Source organism: Bactrocera oleae, chromosome 3 (genome assembly GCF_042242935.1).
Source record: "Bactrocera oleae isolate idBacOlea1 chromosome 3, idBacOlea1, whole genome shotgun sequence".
NCBI classification, from domain to species: domain Eukaryota; kingdom Metazoa; phylum Arthropoda; class Insecta; order Diptera; family Tephritidae; genus Bactrocera; species Bactrocera oleae.
The window spans coordinates 45473211-45488588 of NC_091537.1; the positions used below are offsets into that span (position 1 = coordinate 45473211).

The window sequence follows — 15378 nt, forward strand, 5'->3', positions numbered from 1 at the left end:
GTGGACTAGTTACTGAACCAGTTTCCACATCAACTACTCAAGTTGACGAAAATTCAAAAGAATACCTTAATTCACAATCAAGGAAATTTCGGGAGTTAGAAAAATGCCCCCTCATATAAATTAAAACCCCAGTAGATCAGTATTGTAAAGACTTCTACAAAGCCACAACTACTCGATCAAATAATGGTCGGTACGTCATACGACTCCCACTAAATTCACAATGTTCCAACACTCCAAGAATTGGCCGAAAAATTAAACTCAGAGTCCCTTCTGACAAGATCAGTTTGAAAAAACACAAATATGTAACTTTTCGACCCCGCAGGATGGCTCTTGCCAATAATGATACAAACATCCTGATTCAAAAAGCTTGAGATATGTTGTGCCCTCCTACTTGCCAAATTAGTGCATACGCACTTTAACATACATATATCCAAATTATCCCAAAAAAGTCAAAAATTTGGACACATAACAAATTATGCTCTAGTAGCTTACTTTTTCAAAATTATAAAACAATTTAAAAATAAAGTTAAGCGATCAGCATGCTCCCAATGCGATACAATGACGCACCAAGCCTTACAACAAGCAAAGGTCGCTCTAATCGCATATATCTAAGCCCCCTTCGTATTGGTGGTTTATGGGAAATACTTGTAATACGTGTACAAATCCACTTAAAAAGTAGCCGTAAATCACAAATCTTACGCTCGCAAGATCCCTCTTCAAAGGTTTCAAAGGAGCACCCATTCTGGCCATATCTGAGCTAGGCGTGGAGTCGCCATCCTATAAGCCGATAATAAAATAATAGTAGATAACCGGCAATAAAATGAATAAACAAAATTATACCATCTAATAATACGTCGTCACAACAACAAATCGAATAAATGCAAAACAACGTTGCTTGCTTAACGCACTAACTTCTAAATCAAAAAACATAATACCCATTTCAAAATAAAGATTCCATCCTACACGTACAGGTAAATATGGATCTACCACTACTGCATTATCATGCATACCGCGCCCTCGGCTACTCCAATTGCAGTACGCCGTGATACCTGGGACATTTACAGCATATCTGTACTACTAGGCAAAATATTCGCCTAGGGGGCCCAGGATGTTTAAATGACTATAAACTCCCCTTCCAACTACACCGCTTCTTCAGGGTAAATAATGTCACACCCTAATACAACACACCACACCTTGGAACACAACACGCACTCACAACATAAACGACCACACTGCACACGATGTCAGCACAGAAGTTACCACCATACACGATGACACCCCACACAATCAACAAAAAGAGGGATTGGATCTTCAATTCAACACATTCGAAATAATTCCGATCTCTTTGCGCAACGTAAATGTATGAAATCGCTATCTCCGCTACCAACCGTCAAAACTTTCTGAGTTTAAAATCGTAGTATTAATTTTTATCACAAAAGTGTTAAACCAATAAAAAACTTGTGAAACATTCAATAAAAAAATAAAGAATATTTCAATTTAAACCTTAAAAAGGCGTTTGTGAAAGAAACGGGAAGTAATAATGTCAATGTTGAGTGCTAACATTATAGCATAATTATTCATATAGGGAAAGTGAAATTGTTTTACTCCAAATTTAACGCGTAATCATTTTTTCAGTGAATGCCATAGGCTTTATATTTTATATTCACAGTTTTTCTGTAGTGTATTTAGTATCAGCATTGCACACGTGCAAAGCCAAAGCCGGTCGCTAGTATAATATAAAATTTAGACACTGTGGTCGAGTTAATATCACATTCATACATATCTATATCTCTCTTCAAGATGTATTTTTTTTAAATAAAATTTTCGCTGACGCTACCTAAAATAAAGAAAAAAACTAAGTATGCCATTTGACCTCGCGAGAGTATAAAATGTTCAGTTACATCCGAACTTAGCCTTTACTTCTTGTTAATAGTTGGATTTTTTTGATCTTTTACATTGCTAAAAATTGTAACTGAAAAGCTATACGAATTCAAAACCATGTAGACAAATTGAGCAAAGGTAACATTTTTAAAACCGAACGCTAATTCAGTATACTCATATCAAAAATCAAGGAAAACCGTTAACTTCGGTTGCACCAAAGCTATAATACCCTTCACATAAACAAAGGTTCTTTACAAGAACTTGATTCCGATTGGTCAGTTTATAAGTCAGCTATATGCATATGTGAGGAAAGGACAGGTGCAAAATTATAGATCGATAGCTTAAAAACGGATTAATTAGTTTGTATATATACAGACAGACTCAGCTCATCATGTTGATCATATATGTATATGTCTATATTTTATTGGGTCTTCGACGTTTCCTTCTGGGTGTTACAAACTTCGTGGCGAAATTATAATTATATGTATATATTCAGGGTATAAAAAGTATAGTATGTAATTAAAGAAGAAGAATGAGAAGGTGCAGGTTCGACAGCGCAAATTTGTAAAATTGTATCGGGGAGTTTACCTCACACGCAGTACAGAAACAAATAACATTTCTAGCTTTTATAACAGCGGTGAATCTGTACACGTATAGCTCTCTTAACATTCCCAAAAGTGCATATTGAAGAGCATATAATATATATGCCAAACTTGGAATATTGATATGCCATTTGAAATATATTCCCTTTTATTGAACTAATATTTATTATTTTTTAAATTATTTTATTTTAATTCCTTTTTACTTCATTATGAGAAATATATCAAAATACTTTTAAATTAGTACTAATAAATTATTTTGAAATATTTCTTGAAATAATTCATGTACTTCACACCATTGTGGAGTCATAAAAGTACAGAATTGTGTTTTGCCGTCGGCATTTTCATATCGTGTGTACATGTAAAGAAATATGAAAAAAAAAATATTTGTAAATTTGTCTACAAACAACATATGTATCTAGATATGAACACTCATTTCTTCATGTGAAAGCTCCGCACATTTTTGCGAGTCACGGAACAATGTTTTAGAATTGTGAAATATTTTAAATCGACAAAAGCTTTGTTGCCACTTTTGTCATTGATTTCTGTGTTTGCAGGGTTGTCACTTTTCCCTTCTAGCGGGAACATCAGACAGATGTTCAATTTACGATTTCTAGCATTTGCCGTCGTCGCGAAAAGACGCTTGTAGGCAAACGCATGCTCGGGGAGATGTGTAAGGCGTTTGCTTTTATGAATGAAACGACTTAGCTTATTGCTTGTGCGCCAGCGTTCATGAATGAAAATGTTGTTGGTGTGTGATTTACTACAAATTTAGGATTTGTCAATTTGGCTGCCATATTGATTTCTGGTGCTGATGCTACTTGAGACAATTGTTGTTTTTGTACAACAATGTTTGTATTTTTCTTATTGGCTGACGTACTTACATTTGTACGCTTAAATGTATGTAGATTTGTGTATGCATTACTTATTTTGCGCGGTCATATGCATATTTCTACATACATACTTACATATAGAGCAGTGCGCTCACATGTATTTATTGATAATTGATAATATATTATTATATTATATAATATAACATATTGATGTACATACATAAATTATTAATTCTGTAAATATTGAAATTAGAAAATTATGAAAACAGTAAAATAACATTTTTTGCATAATCTTTCACATTTTATCAATGTAGCATTTGTGCAAAATAATAATAATTTATCAATTTTTCATCATAAAAATCGTTTATATGGCAAAAAATAATCATGCATATGTGAAGTGGCATTTGTATTTCTTGTTTTCTCATTCATTTCATTTCATTTTTCTCTTTATATTGGTAGATACGTATTTTGTCAGAGAACGTTGTTAAAAATTCTCATTTCTGTTAAATAACAGCAAAACTATACAGAAAGTGGTGAACTCCTTGATCTCAAATTTTCAGCCAACAAATCGAGCATCATACAAAATTCAATTTGCACCTTCTCATTGTTTTAAGTTCTCTGATATATGTATGTCATAATATATGTAAGTACATATTTACGTACATAATTACTTTTACACATGCATTTGAAAAGAAAAATTGAAGCATGAATGTGAAATGCCGACGGCAAAACACAATTCTGTACTTTTGTGACTCCATAATGGTGAATTATGAATTATATATGAATATGTTTAAATTATTATTAATAACTCACAATAAAATAAAAATTAATTAACATAAAATAATTTAAAAATAATAATAAATAATAGTTCAATAAAAGGGAATATATTTCAAATGGCATATCAATATGCCCAGTTTTGCTCACATATCATATTCTCTTCAATATTCGACGGTTGGTTATGTTAAGAGAGCGTATGTTTACAGATTCACCGCTGTTATAAAAGCGAAAAATGTTATTTGTTTCTCGTGCATCTGTGGTGAACTCCTTGATAAATTCCTACAAATTGTTCGCTGTCGAACCTGCACCTTCTCATTGTTGTATAACCAGAGAACTTAAAACAACGAGAAGGTGCAAATTGAATTTTGTATGATGCTCGATTGGTTGGCTGAAAATTTGAGATCAAGGAGTTCACCATTTTCTGTAATATTTTCTGTTATTTAACAGAAATGAGAATTTATAACAGCGTTCTCTGACAAATTACGTATCTCCCAACATAAAGAGAAAAATTAAATGAAATGAATGAGAAAACAAAAAATACAAATGCCACTTTACATATGCATGTTTATTTTTTGCCATATAAACGATTTTTATGATGAAAAATTGATAAAATATGATTTTTTTGCACAATTGCTACATTGATAATATGTGAAAGATTATGCAAGAAATGATTTTCATAATTTTCTAATTTCAGTTGTTACAGAATTAATAATTTATGTATGTACATATGTACATCAATATGTTATATTATATAATATACTTGTAATAATATATTATCAATTATCAATAAAAACATGTGAGCGCACTGCTCTATATGTAAGTATGTATGTACAAATATGCGTATGACCGCGCAAAATAAGTAATGCATACACAAATCTACATACATTTAAGCGTACAAATGTAAGTACGTCAGCCAATAGGCAAAATACAAACATTGTTGTACAAAAACAACAATTGTCTCAAATAGCATTAGCACCAGAAATCAATATGGTAGCCAAATTGACAAATCCTAAATTTGTAGTAAATCACACACCAACAACGTTTTCATTCATGAACGCTGGCGCACAATCAATAAGCTACTTAAGTCGTTTCATTTATAAAAGCAAACGACTTACACATCTCCCCGAGCATGCGTTTGCCCACAAGCGTCTTTTCGCGGCGACGGCAAATGCTAGAAATCGTAAATTGAACATCTTTCTGATGTTCCCTCTAGATGGGAAGAGTGACAACCCTGCAAACACAGAAATCAATGACAAAAGTGGCAACAAAGCTTTTGTCGATTTAAAATATTTCACAATTCTAAAATATTTTTCCGTGGCTCGCAAAAATCTTCGTCAATATGTAGGCATGTTCATATAAAAACATACATACCTACAATGATTGTGGGCAAAGCTGTTAGAGCGGCAAGGGAAGCGATGACAATCGGCGAGCGTTCGGTTATTTTTCGGCACATCTCGGATTTTCTACCAACAACACAATGTTGTGACGCTTTGACGACGGCGTCAGTCCTTCGACAGATTGACTCTTTGACATAAAAGCAAAGAACGTGAGCTTCGATCATTGGTTGACCGTGTCAACGGAGATTTCATATGAAGTAATGAGTGTTCATATCTACATACATACATATGTTGTTTGTAGACAAATTTACAAATATTTTTACACATGATATGAAAATGCCGACGGCAAAACACAAAAAATTCTGTACTTTTATGACTCCATAATGGTGTCAAGCCCTTGAATTATTTTAAAAAATATATCAAAATATGTTTAAATTATTATTAATAATTACTCACAAGAAAGTAAAAATGAATTAACATAAAATAATTTAAAAATAATAATAAATAATAGTTCAATAAAAGGGAATATATTTCAAATGGCATATTAATATTCCCAGTTTGGCATACATATACATATATTCTCTTCAATATTCGCCGTTTGGTTATGTTAAGAGAGTGTATGTTTACAGATTCACCGCTGTTATAAAAGCGAGAAATGTTATTTGTTTCTCGTGCATGTGAGGTGAACTCCTTGATAAAATCCTACAAATTGTTCGCTATCGAACCTGCACCTTCTCGTTGTTTTAAGTTCTCTGGTTATACTACCTTCATCATTCCCAGGTGGACTTCGATAGTTACACGAAAAATCGCAAGACGCCATGACTTACGGGCCGATGTCAGCTAATACTACTAACTCAGATTTAACTAACAGTGCCGAATACACAAGAGAAACTTCATACGATCAAACGATACTTTTACAAAATATAGCTCAAGATGAGCCACGATTAAACATCGATCAGAAAAAAGTATTCAATGCACTGAAGGGAAATTGCTTTTCCTTGATGCCCCAGTAGGTACAGGAAAAACATTTTTAATCTAACTGCTTGTAAAAAGATGGGATAGGACCGGAAAAATTTCGTAAGCTATTGCGTCTTCCGGCATTGCCGCTACGCTTTTAGAAGGAAGCCGAACCGCACACTATACATTCAAGCTCCCGCTGATGGCAACCAATGATAATAACAGCGTCTGTTGTGTTTCTAAACAGAGCAATTTGGAAAGAAGCTACCATGTCAAACAAGACGTCTGTGGATGCACTGGATAGGACAATGCGCGATTTGCGCAGAAAAAAATTCACTTATGGGTCGATGTACAATTCTGTTCTCCGGAGATTTCCGTCAAACCCTACCAGTAGTGACTCAAGGAACACGTGCTGACGAAATAAACAATTCCCTAAAAAGATCTAACCTTTGGCTATATGTCAATAAATTAGAGCTTAAAACTAATATGAGGGTTTCGTCATTTTCACGTGAGAACAGGATATTTCCAGGGATGCTGCTCAAAGTTGGCAATGACGAGTTAACACAAAGTGTGAGAAGGAATGACATACAAATGTGTAGAGCGATTCTGTTACCAACTAACGAAGAAGTAGATAAGGTCAATAATATGATTCTTTCAAAGATTTAAGCGTCGACGAAAACGTCCTACTCGGTCAGTCTGTTCATTTTCCTACAGAATGTCTAAAGTGTTTGAACGCGTCTGGACTCCGTCTTCACAAGATGCTGTAGAAAATAGGTTGTCCTATTATTTTATTAAAAACTGTGCACAGTACTCACAGGATGTGATACCGAAAAAGATGTATTGATTCCCCGAATCCCTCATATACCATCGTATTTACACTTCCAATTTAAACGTTTACAGTTTCCGGTAAAGATATCTGCTGAAATGGCCAAATGTATGTCGCTCTTTTAAGATTAAGCTCTAGAGAAAACATCTTTGTATTGTCTAATGACAAGAAAGGCGTGAACGTTGTATATAACGACATTCTATAATATGTTAATTGTTGTAACAATAAAATAAATAGGTAAAAGTGTAAAAAGTAAATAGTAAAAATGTAGTTTATGAATTTAGATATTCCAAAGATAGCAGGAAATCTTCATTGTATAGGGAAAGTGAAATTGTTTTACTCCAAATTTAACGCGTAATCATTTTTTCAGTGAATGCCATAGGCTTTATATTTTATATTCACAGTTTTTCTGTAGTGTATTTAGTATCAGCATTGCACACGTGCAAAGCCAAAGCCGGTCGCTAGTATAATATAAAATTTAGACACTGTGGTCGAGTTAATATCACATTCATACATATCTATATCTCTCTTCAAGATGTATTTTTTTTAAATAAAATTTTCGCTGACGCTACCTAAAATAAAGAAAAAAACTAAGTATGCCATTTGACCTCGCGAGAGTATAAAATGTTCAGTTACATCCGAACTTAGCCTTTACTTCTTGTTAATAGTTGGATTTTTTTGATCTTTTACATTGCTAAAAATTGTAACTGAAAAGCTATACGAATTCAAAACCATGTAGACAAATTGAGCAAAGGCAACATTTTTAAAACCGAACGCTAATTCAGTATACTCATATATACCCTATATTTTTGATGTCGTTTCAATTTATCTTGAATTATTGATGACGGAAGTAAGGTCCTTTAAATGACGGACCTGGTTTTGTTACAATCCACAATGGGAGTTGTAGGGATTCTCCATTGGCCAATTTTTAAATTCGTTTAATTGCTTGTTGGGTAACGATTGTTTGTAAGACCTTAAAATAATCGGGATAATTATAAAGCCATAATATATAAATGAGCAATGTTTAATACAAACAAATATTTCCCTGCATTACTAGTACATACTCCGGAAAGTAATAGAGGTATAATGCAGAGGAAAAAACTACTGCACCAACTTCACTTACCACAAGACGAAGAAAAAAAACGACACACGAAAAGGACACACTTTTTCCCGCGTTTTTAAAGCGAACACATAAAAAGTGAAAGTCCAACCCGCCAAAAATTAAAAGTGAAATAAATATAAACAAGTAAGGAAGTTCTAAGTTCGAGTGTAACCGAATATTTTATACTCTCGCAGCTAGCAAGGATCAAAGCCCGGGAAATTACTTTAGGTGTTGGGAAAATTTTCTATTAAAGGAAGTCTTGATCTGATTCAACCAATTTTTGACACAGAAACATACTAATATCGAGAGTTTCATTTATTTATTTTATTATATGAATTTGAATTATATATCTTACACATTGACCGATATTTTCGGTAAAAAGACAACTATAGGCACTTGGGTCCATATATTCAGTACCTAGGGGATCGAACAGTTTTGGTTCGATTTAGACAATTTTTTGTCACAAGGTGGCATACCTTAAGCGCATTATTCACGTTTTACCCCGATACAATCATTGTTGCTTGATTTTCATAGTGGAAAGTGAAAGAATCAGATGTAATTTAAAATGTTATTACATGGGGAATAGGCGTGGTTGTAATCCGATTTCATCCATTTTCGCACTAAAACATAGAAATATGAGAGGAAAGTTATGTACGGAATTTGGTTGAAATCGGTTAAGCAGGGCCCATGATATGGGTTTTCACCTAAAAGTGAGCGGTGCCACGCGGACTGTCTAATTTTGAAGTCAGTTCCTATAAAGTCATCTCATACCATCCCAGTGATAAAATTTAATATCTCTGGCGTGTTTATTACTTGATTTATCGCGCTTTTAATAGTTTTAAACAATACCGTGATATGGGGAGTGGGCGGGTTTGTCACCCAATTTCACCCATTTTCACAATGTTGATAGAGGTGCTAAAAGCATTTGGTCTCAGTGAATTTTGTTATTATACCTTTTTTATTTTAGGAGATATGGACATTATTTCGATTAGGGGGCGGAACCACTCCCACTTTGTAAAAAAAATTTTTACTGCGGGTGCCACAAATGAATATGATCCTGTATATTAAATAACAGTCTTGTATCTTATTATGGAGCTTAGTTATAGCAACTTATTTGTTTTTGATTAATGGCGTTTTGTGTTACAGCTTCCACAGATGTAATGAACATCATTTCACGGCACAATACTTGTATAAGAGAACACGTAAACTATACACGGATACACAGAACATCTATCCCCAATACAAGAAGATAACCCAACATACCATAGGTTATCATATAAAGAATTATAAATTAACTAAATCTAAATTATAAGAATATATATATAAAAAAATTAACCGAATATTGTTAACACACACATCCATATATATTACATATGCATATATAAACCCGTAATGTATCAATATTGAATTATAACGTTGCAACAAAAACACTAATTCTCTTTATTTAATCGGAATTCATGAATAATATATTTGGATATTAAATTAGTTACTGACATATTTTTAAATTAGTTTTCTACGTTTCCTAAAACTTTTACTTACATCAATGACGATAGATGACGATACTACCGATTTATTGTATTCCCATCCAAAATCACACTTTGTGTAGGACCAGGTTTCATTTGGTGTATTTATATCATAGTAATTTAAATCAAGAACACCAGTCCAATTAAAATCGTAGCGGTAGCATTTACTGTAGCCGTCAAATTTTTCCTAAAACAAAAAACTATACATGTAATATATATATGCTTTATATTTGAACAAATAATAATTTCTGTAAGTATTGATTGAATTTATTTACATTGGAAATAAATTAAAAATTCAGTAAAACTTAAAATTTTTAAATAATGATAAATGACTTTTTAACACTCGCTGTATTTAAATGTTCGGTTATCACAATGGGGAAATTGATGCACTCATAGCTAAATAATTGTGAAAAGGGAGGTAACTAGAACGCATGAGTGCAAGCGGCAGCAGTTAAGCCATTATTTGGGGCTCTCCCAACTATTCATCATTTGAAAACTCGGTGGATTGATGTAACTCGTATGCTTTTTCCATCCTAGACCATTTTTTTTTAAATTGAACCATTGCGTTTTGTGAAAAATATCCTGCCTTAGTCGGCTGAATATACATTATTTGTTATTATGTGAAAAAAATGAAGTTTAAAAAAAATAATAGTTTTGTTCCCCTGACAGTTACTTGTAACTTCTAAAACGAATCGAGATAGATATTTAGTTATACCAGAGAACTTAAAACAATGAGAAGGTGCAAATTGAATTTTGTATGATGCTCGATTGGTTGGCTGAAAATTTGAGATCAAGGAGTTCACCACTTTCTATATAGTTTTGCTGTTATTTAACAGAAATGAGAATTTTTAACAACGTTCTCTGACAAAATACGTATCTACCAATATAAAGAGAAAAATGAAATGAAATGAATGAGAAAACAAGAAATACAAATGCCACTTCACATATGCATGATTATTTTTTGCCATATAAACGATTTTTATGATGAAAAATTGATAAATTATTATTTTTTTGCACAAATGCTACATTGATAAAATTGAAAGATTATGCAATAAATAATATTTTACTATTTTCATAATTTTTTAATTTCAATTTTTACAGAATTAATAATTTATGTATGTACATCAATATGTTATATTATATAATATAATAATATATTATCAATTATCAATAAATACATGTGAGCGCACTGCTCTATATGTAAGTATGTATGTACAAATATGCATATGACCGCGCAAAATAAGTAATGCATACACAAATCTACATACATTTAAGCGTACAAATGTAAGTACGTCAGCCAATAAGAAAAATACAAACATTGTTGTACAAAAATAACAATTGTCTCAAATAGCATCAGCACCAGAAATCAATATGGCAGCCAAATTGACAAATCCTAAATTTGTAGTAAATCACACATCAACAACATTTTCATTCATGGACGCTGGCGCACAAGCAATAAGCTAAGTCGTTTCATTCATAAAAGCAAACGCCTTACACATCTCCCCGAGCATGCGTTTGCCTACAAGCGTCTTTTCGCGACGATGGCAAAAGCTAAAAATCATAAATTGAACAAATTTCTGATATTCCCTCTAGAAGGGAAAAGTGACAACCCCTCAAATATGAGTATTAAAATATTTTAGAATAAAAGTGACAACATAGTAAATTTGTCGATTTACAATTCAAGAAACTTTTTAAAGAAAATATTCAATATTCCTCTGATTTATGTATACAGTAAACCCCGGTTAAGTATCACTCCTCCAATCCCTCTTATCTGCCGGTGTCTTGCTGCATCTCACTTTTTTTTTCTTAATTTTTTAAAGAAAACGGTAATTTTTTTTTAAATACATAGAAATAATTTTTTTTGGTACCTCTCGCTTAAGTACCACAATCGCTTATGTACTACAAAGCGCAAAAAATCTGCATCTTTGGTTTTGGCACTTAACCGGGATTGACTGTATTTGTCACACAGTAAGTACGTTCGAATTTTTTGTACAGACATTGACTTTACACTTGCCAATATGCGATGTATGTTTGTAAGAGTGTGTATGGCACATCTCGGATTTTCTACCAACAAAACAATGTTGTGACGCTTTGTCGTCGCGTCAGTTCTTCGACAGATTGACTCTTTGACATAAAAGCAAAAAATGTGTCAACGGAGATTTCACATGAAGTAATGAGTGTACATATCTACATAAAAAGACATACAAATGTGTAAACGACATAATATTATATATGTATGTCCTGTTACATATGTTTACACATGCATTTGAAAAGAAAAATTGAAGCATGAATGTGAAATACCGACGGCAAAACACAATTCTGTACTTTTATGACTCCATAATGGTGTCAAGTACAATTAATGAATTATTTTAAGAAATATATCAAAATACTTTAATAGTAATAATTTAAAAGTATTTTGATATATTTCTCATAATAAAGTAAAAATGAATTAACATAAAATAATTTGAAAAATAATAAATAATAGTTCAATAAAAGGGAATATATTTCAAATGGCATATCAATATGCCCAGTTTTGCTCACATATTATATTCTCTTCAATATTCGTCGGTTGGTTATGTTAAGAGAGCGTATGTGTACAGATTCACCGCTGTTATAAAAGCGAAAAATGTTATTTGTTTTTCGTGCATCTGTGGTGAACTCCTTGATAAATTCCTACAAATTTTTCGCTGTCGAACCTGCACCTTCTCATTGTTTTAAGTTCTCTGGTTATACATATATAAATAATCACGATGCAAGCTGTACGTAGGTAGAGTGGCTGTCTTATGACACACCTAGCCCTTTAGGAGGCCCATTGTGATTCCCCTCACTCTATTGGCTGCTCTCTGAACCACCGTACTTCTAATGAACTTCATCAGTACGACAAGCGTTATCTGTGCAACCTCCGAAATGTCCTCAAGAACCCTCGACCGATGGCTGGGACTCTTTTTCTATAAAGAACCTCACAATCGCATAGAAGCTGTTGAATGATCTCCTCCTCTTCTACCTCCTTACAGCTTCTACAATAGTCATTCATATTGATACCATGGTGTTGAAAGCAAAAGCTGTCCTCAGTTTTGTTAAACGTTGGTCTAAAGAATTTAGAGATCCGTATATTACTAAAACACTTTATACAACTTTGGTTAGACCTATATTGGAATATGGCTCTGTGGTATGGAACCCTAGCTACCAAATCCATTCTGACAAGTTAGAGTCGGTTCAAAAACAATTTTTACTTTTCGCCTTAGCGCATTTCCGATGGGATGCTAGGGTAAGTCTACCTCCATACACAAGTCGTTTAAAACTTATTAATCTACCTACACTTTCTAGTCGTAGGGAAATGCTTGGCATAATATTCTTAGTGAAACTTTTGAATGGAACTGTTTGCAGTTCTTTTCTCCTGTCTGAAATTAAATTTAATATCCCGGTTCGCCTTTCGAGGCAGTTTAGACCATTACTGCTAAAATCCTGTAGATCAAATTTTGAACTAAACGAGCCATTCCGCCGTATATGTCATGATTTTAATTCTCATTCCAGCACATTTGACTTATCTGACTCACTTTTCAAAATTAAAAAGACTTTATTGTTTTCTCTTAATTAATGAAAATGTAACAATTTATTATATTGTAACTTTAGATCTTAGCTGTTGAAATTTTTGTTTCTGTAGCTGAGCAGTTTTAGATCTCAACACTTAAAAAACTCTCTTGCCTTTTCTGACTCGGCTAATTCCGCACGTATGCGGATTGCGCCCCTCGCGTCGGTTGGGCGGGAGGAGGGTAATCGTTGGGTTTATTATTATTATATAACGTTCCATGTCTACAGGCATGTCTGCCTATCAGACAGTGGCCTGTTAGACGGCCCCAAGAACACTTCGACCGATGGCTGCGATTCTTTCCCTATAGAAAGCCTGACAATCGCATAGAAGATATTTACTGGTTTTTTCCTCTTCTGCCTCCTGACAGCTTCTACTATAGTTATTATATGGCGTTCCAAGTCATGTCTGCCTATTAGACAGTGGTCTGTTAGTACTCCTACTCGAGTCTTTATAACACTCCGTTTGAATTTGAGCAAACACTGCAGTGGTCTGGAAGCCGAAAGGCGGTTTCGGTATCTAGTTTAGCTGAGAAGAAACCGCCGCCCACTCGGTTATCTTACTTGGAACCATCCGAATAGATCCTTATCCCTTACCGAATTGTTCACCTCGCCCCTTTCCCACTCTGCTCTGGAAGTGAAGGTAATATTAGGGACCGGATTTAGATTTCAACTCTGTAGGAGCCCTGGTTATGAGAAGAAATGGGAACTTCCTAAGTATAATAGAATGACCCTTGTTACTGGCGACTAGTAGGGAGGATTTCCTCAGTCTAAGAGCTGAATTCGCTGGCATTTTTTTGCAAAATTACGTTTACTGCCTGTCTTGGTGTAGTTCTGAGAGCTCCACTGATGCAAACACTGGCTGCTCTTTGTATGCTTTCCATACGTCTTACCGCGCATTTCTTTTTCGTTAATGGCCACCATACCAATATACCGTAAGTCATAATCGGCCTTACAATTGCTGTGTAGAGCCACTGTGCTACCCCAGGCGTTAATCCTCTACTGCCCCCCCCCCCCCCCCATTATTTTACATGTGTAAAGGGTAGTAAGTGTTTACATAAGTAAAGTGAGAATAACAGGAATACGCTTTTTTAGCTCTTGCAGATGCAACAGTCAGTTCGTTTTCCTATGATTCCTGAAATTTTCTACATCCTCTTCACTTATGCATTCAATGTAGCGGTGGTCCAAAAAGGAGTGTTTTTCAAGAACTCTAAATTGGGTTAATCTATTTATAAGTTCTTCTGACACAAGTGTGATGTCGAATACTTCTTGTCGGTTTCTTGTGATAAACCAGAGAACTTAAAACAATGAGAAGGTGCAGGTTCGACAGCGAACAATTTGTAGGAATTTATCAAGGAGTTCACCACAGATGCACGAGAAACAAATAACATTTTTCGCTTTTATAACAGCGGTGAATCTGTACACATACGCTCTCTTAACATAACCAACCGACGAATATTGAAGAGAATATAATATGTGAGCAAAACTGGGCATATTGATATGCCATTTGAAATATATTCCCTTTTATTGAACTATTATTTATTATTTTTCAAATTATTTTATGTTAATTCATTTTTACTTTATTATGAGAAATATATCAAAATACTTTTAAATTATTACTATTAAAGTATTTTGATATATTTCTTAAAATAATTCATTAATTGTACTTGACACCATTATGGAGTCATAAAAGTACAGAATTGTGTTTTGCCGTCGGTATTTCACATTCATGCTTCAATTTTTCTTTTCAAATGCATGTGTAAACATATGTAGCAGGACATACATATATAATATTATGTCGTTTACACATTTGTATGTCTTTTTATGTAGATATGTACACTCATTACTTCATGTGAAATCTCCGTTGACACATTTTTTGCTTTTATGTCAAAGAGTCAATCTGTCGAAGAACTGACGCGACGACAAAGCGTCACAACATTGTTTTGTTGGTAGAA

At 33.6% G+C, this 15378-nt stretch overlaps 1 protein-coding gene across 1 annotated transcript in view; it reads right to left on the bottom strand.

Moving 5' to 3' along the window:
• Positions 1 to 15378, bottom strand: part of CarT (Carcinine transporter) — a 757984-nt gene that overhangs the window by 656254 nt on the left and 86352 nt on the right. Inside the window, exon 3 of the mRNA XM_070106583.1 lies at positions 9852 to 10022. Within this exon, the coding sequence (XP_069962684.1) occupies positions 9852 to 10022 (171 nt within the window). The remainder of the gene's footprint in view (positions 1 to 9851; positions 10023 to 15378) is intronic.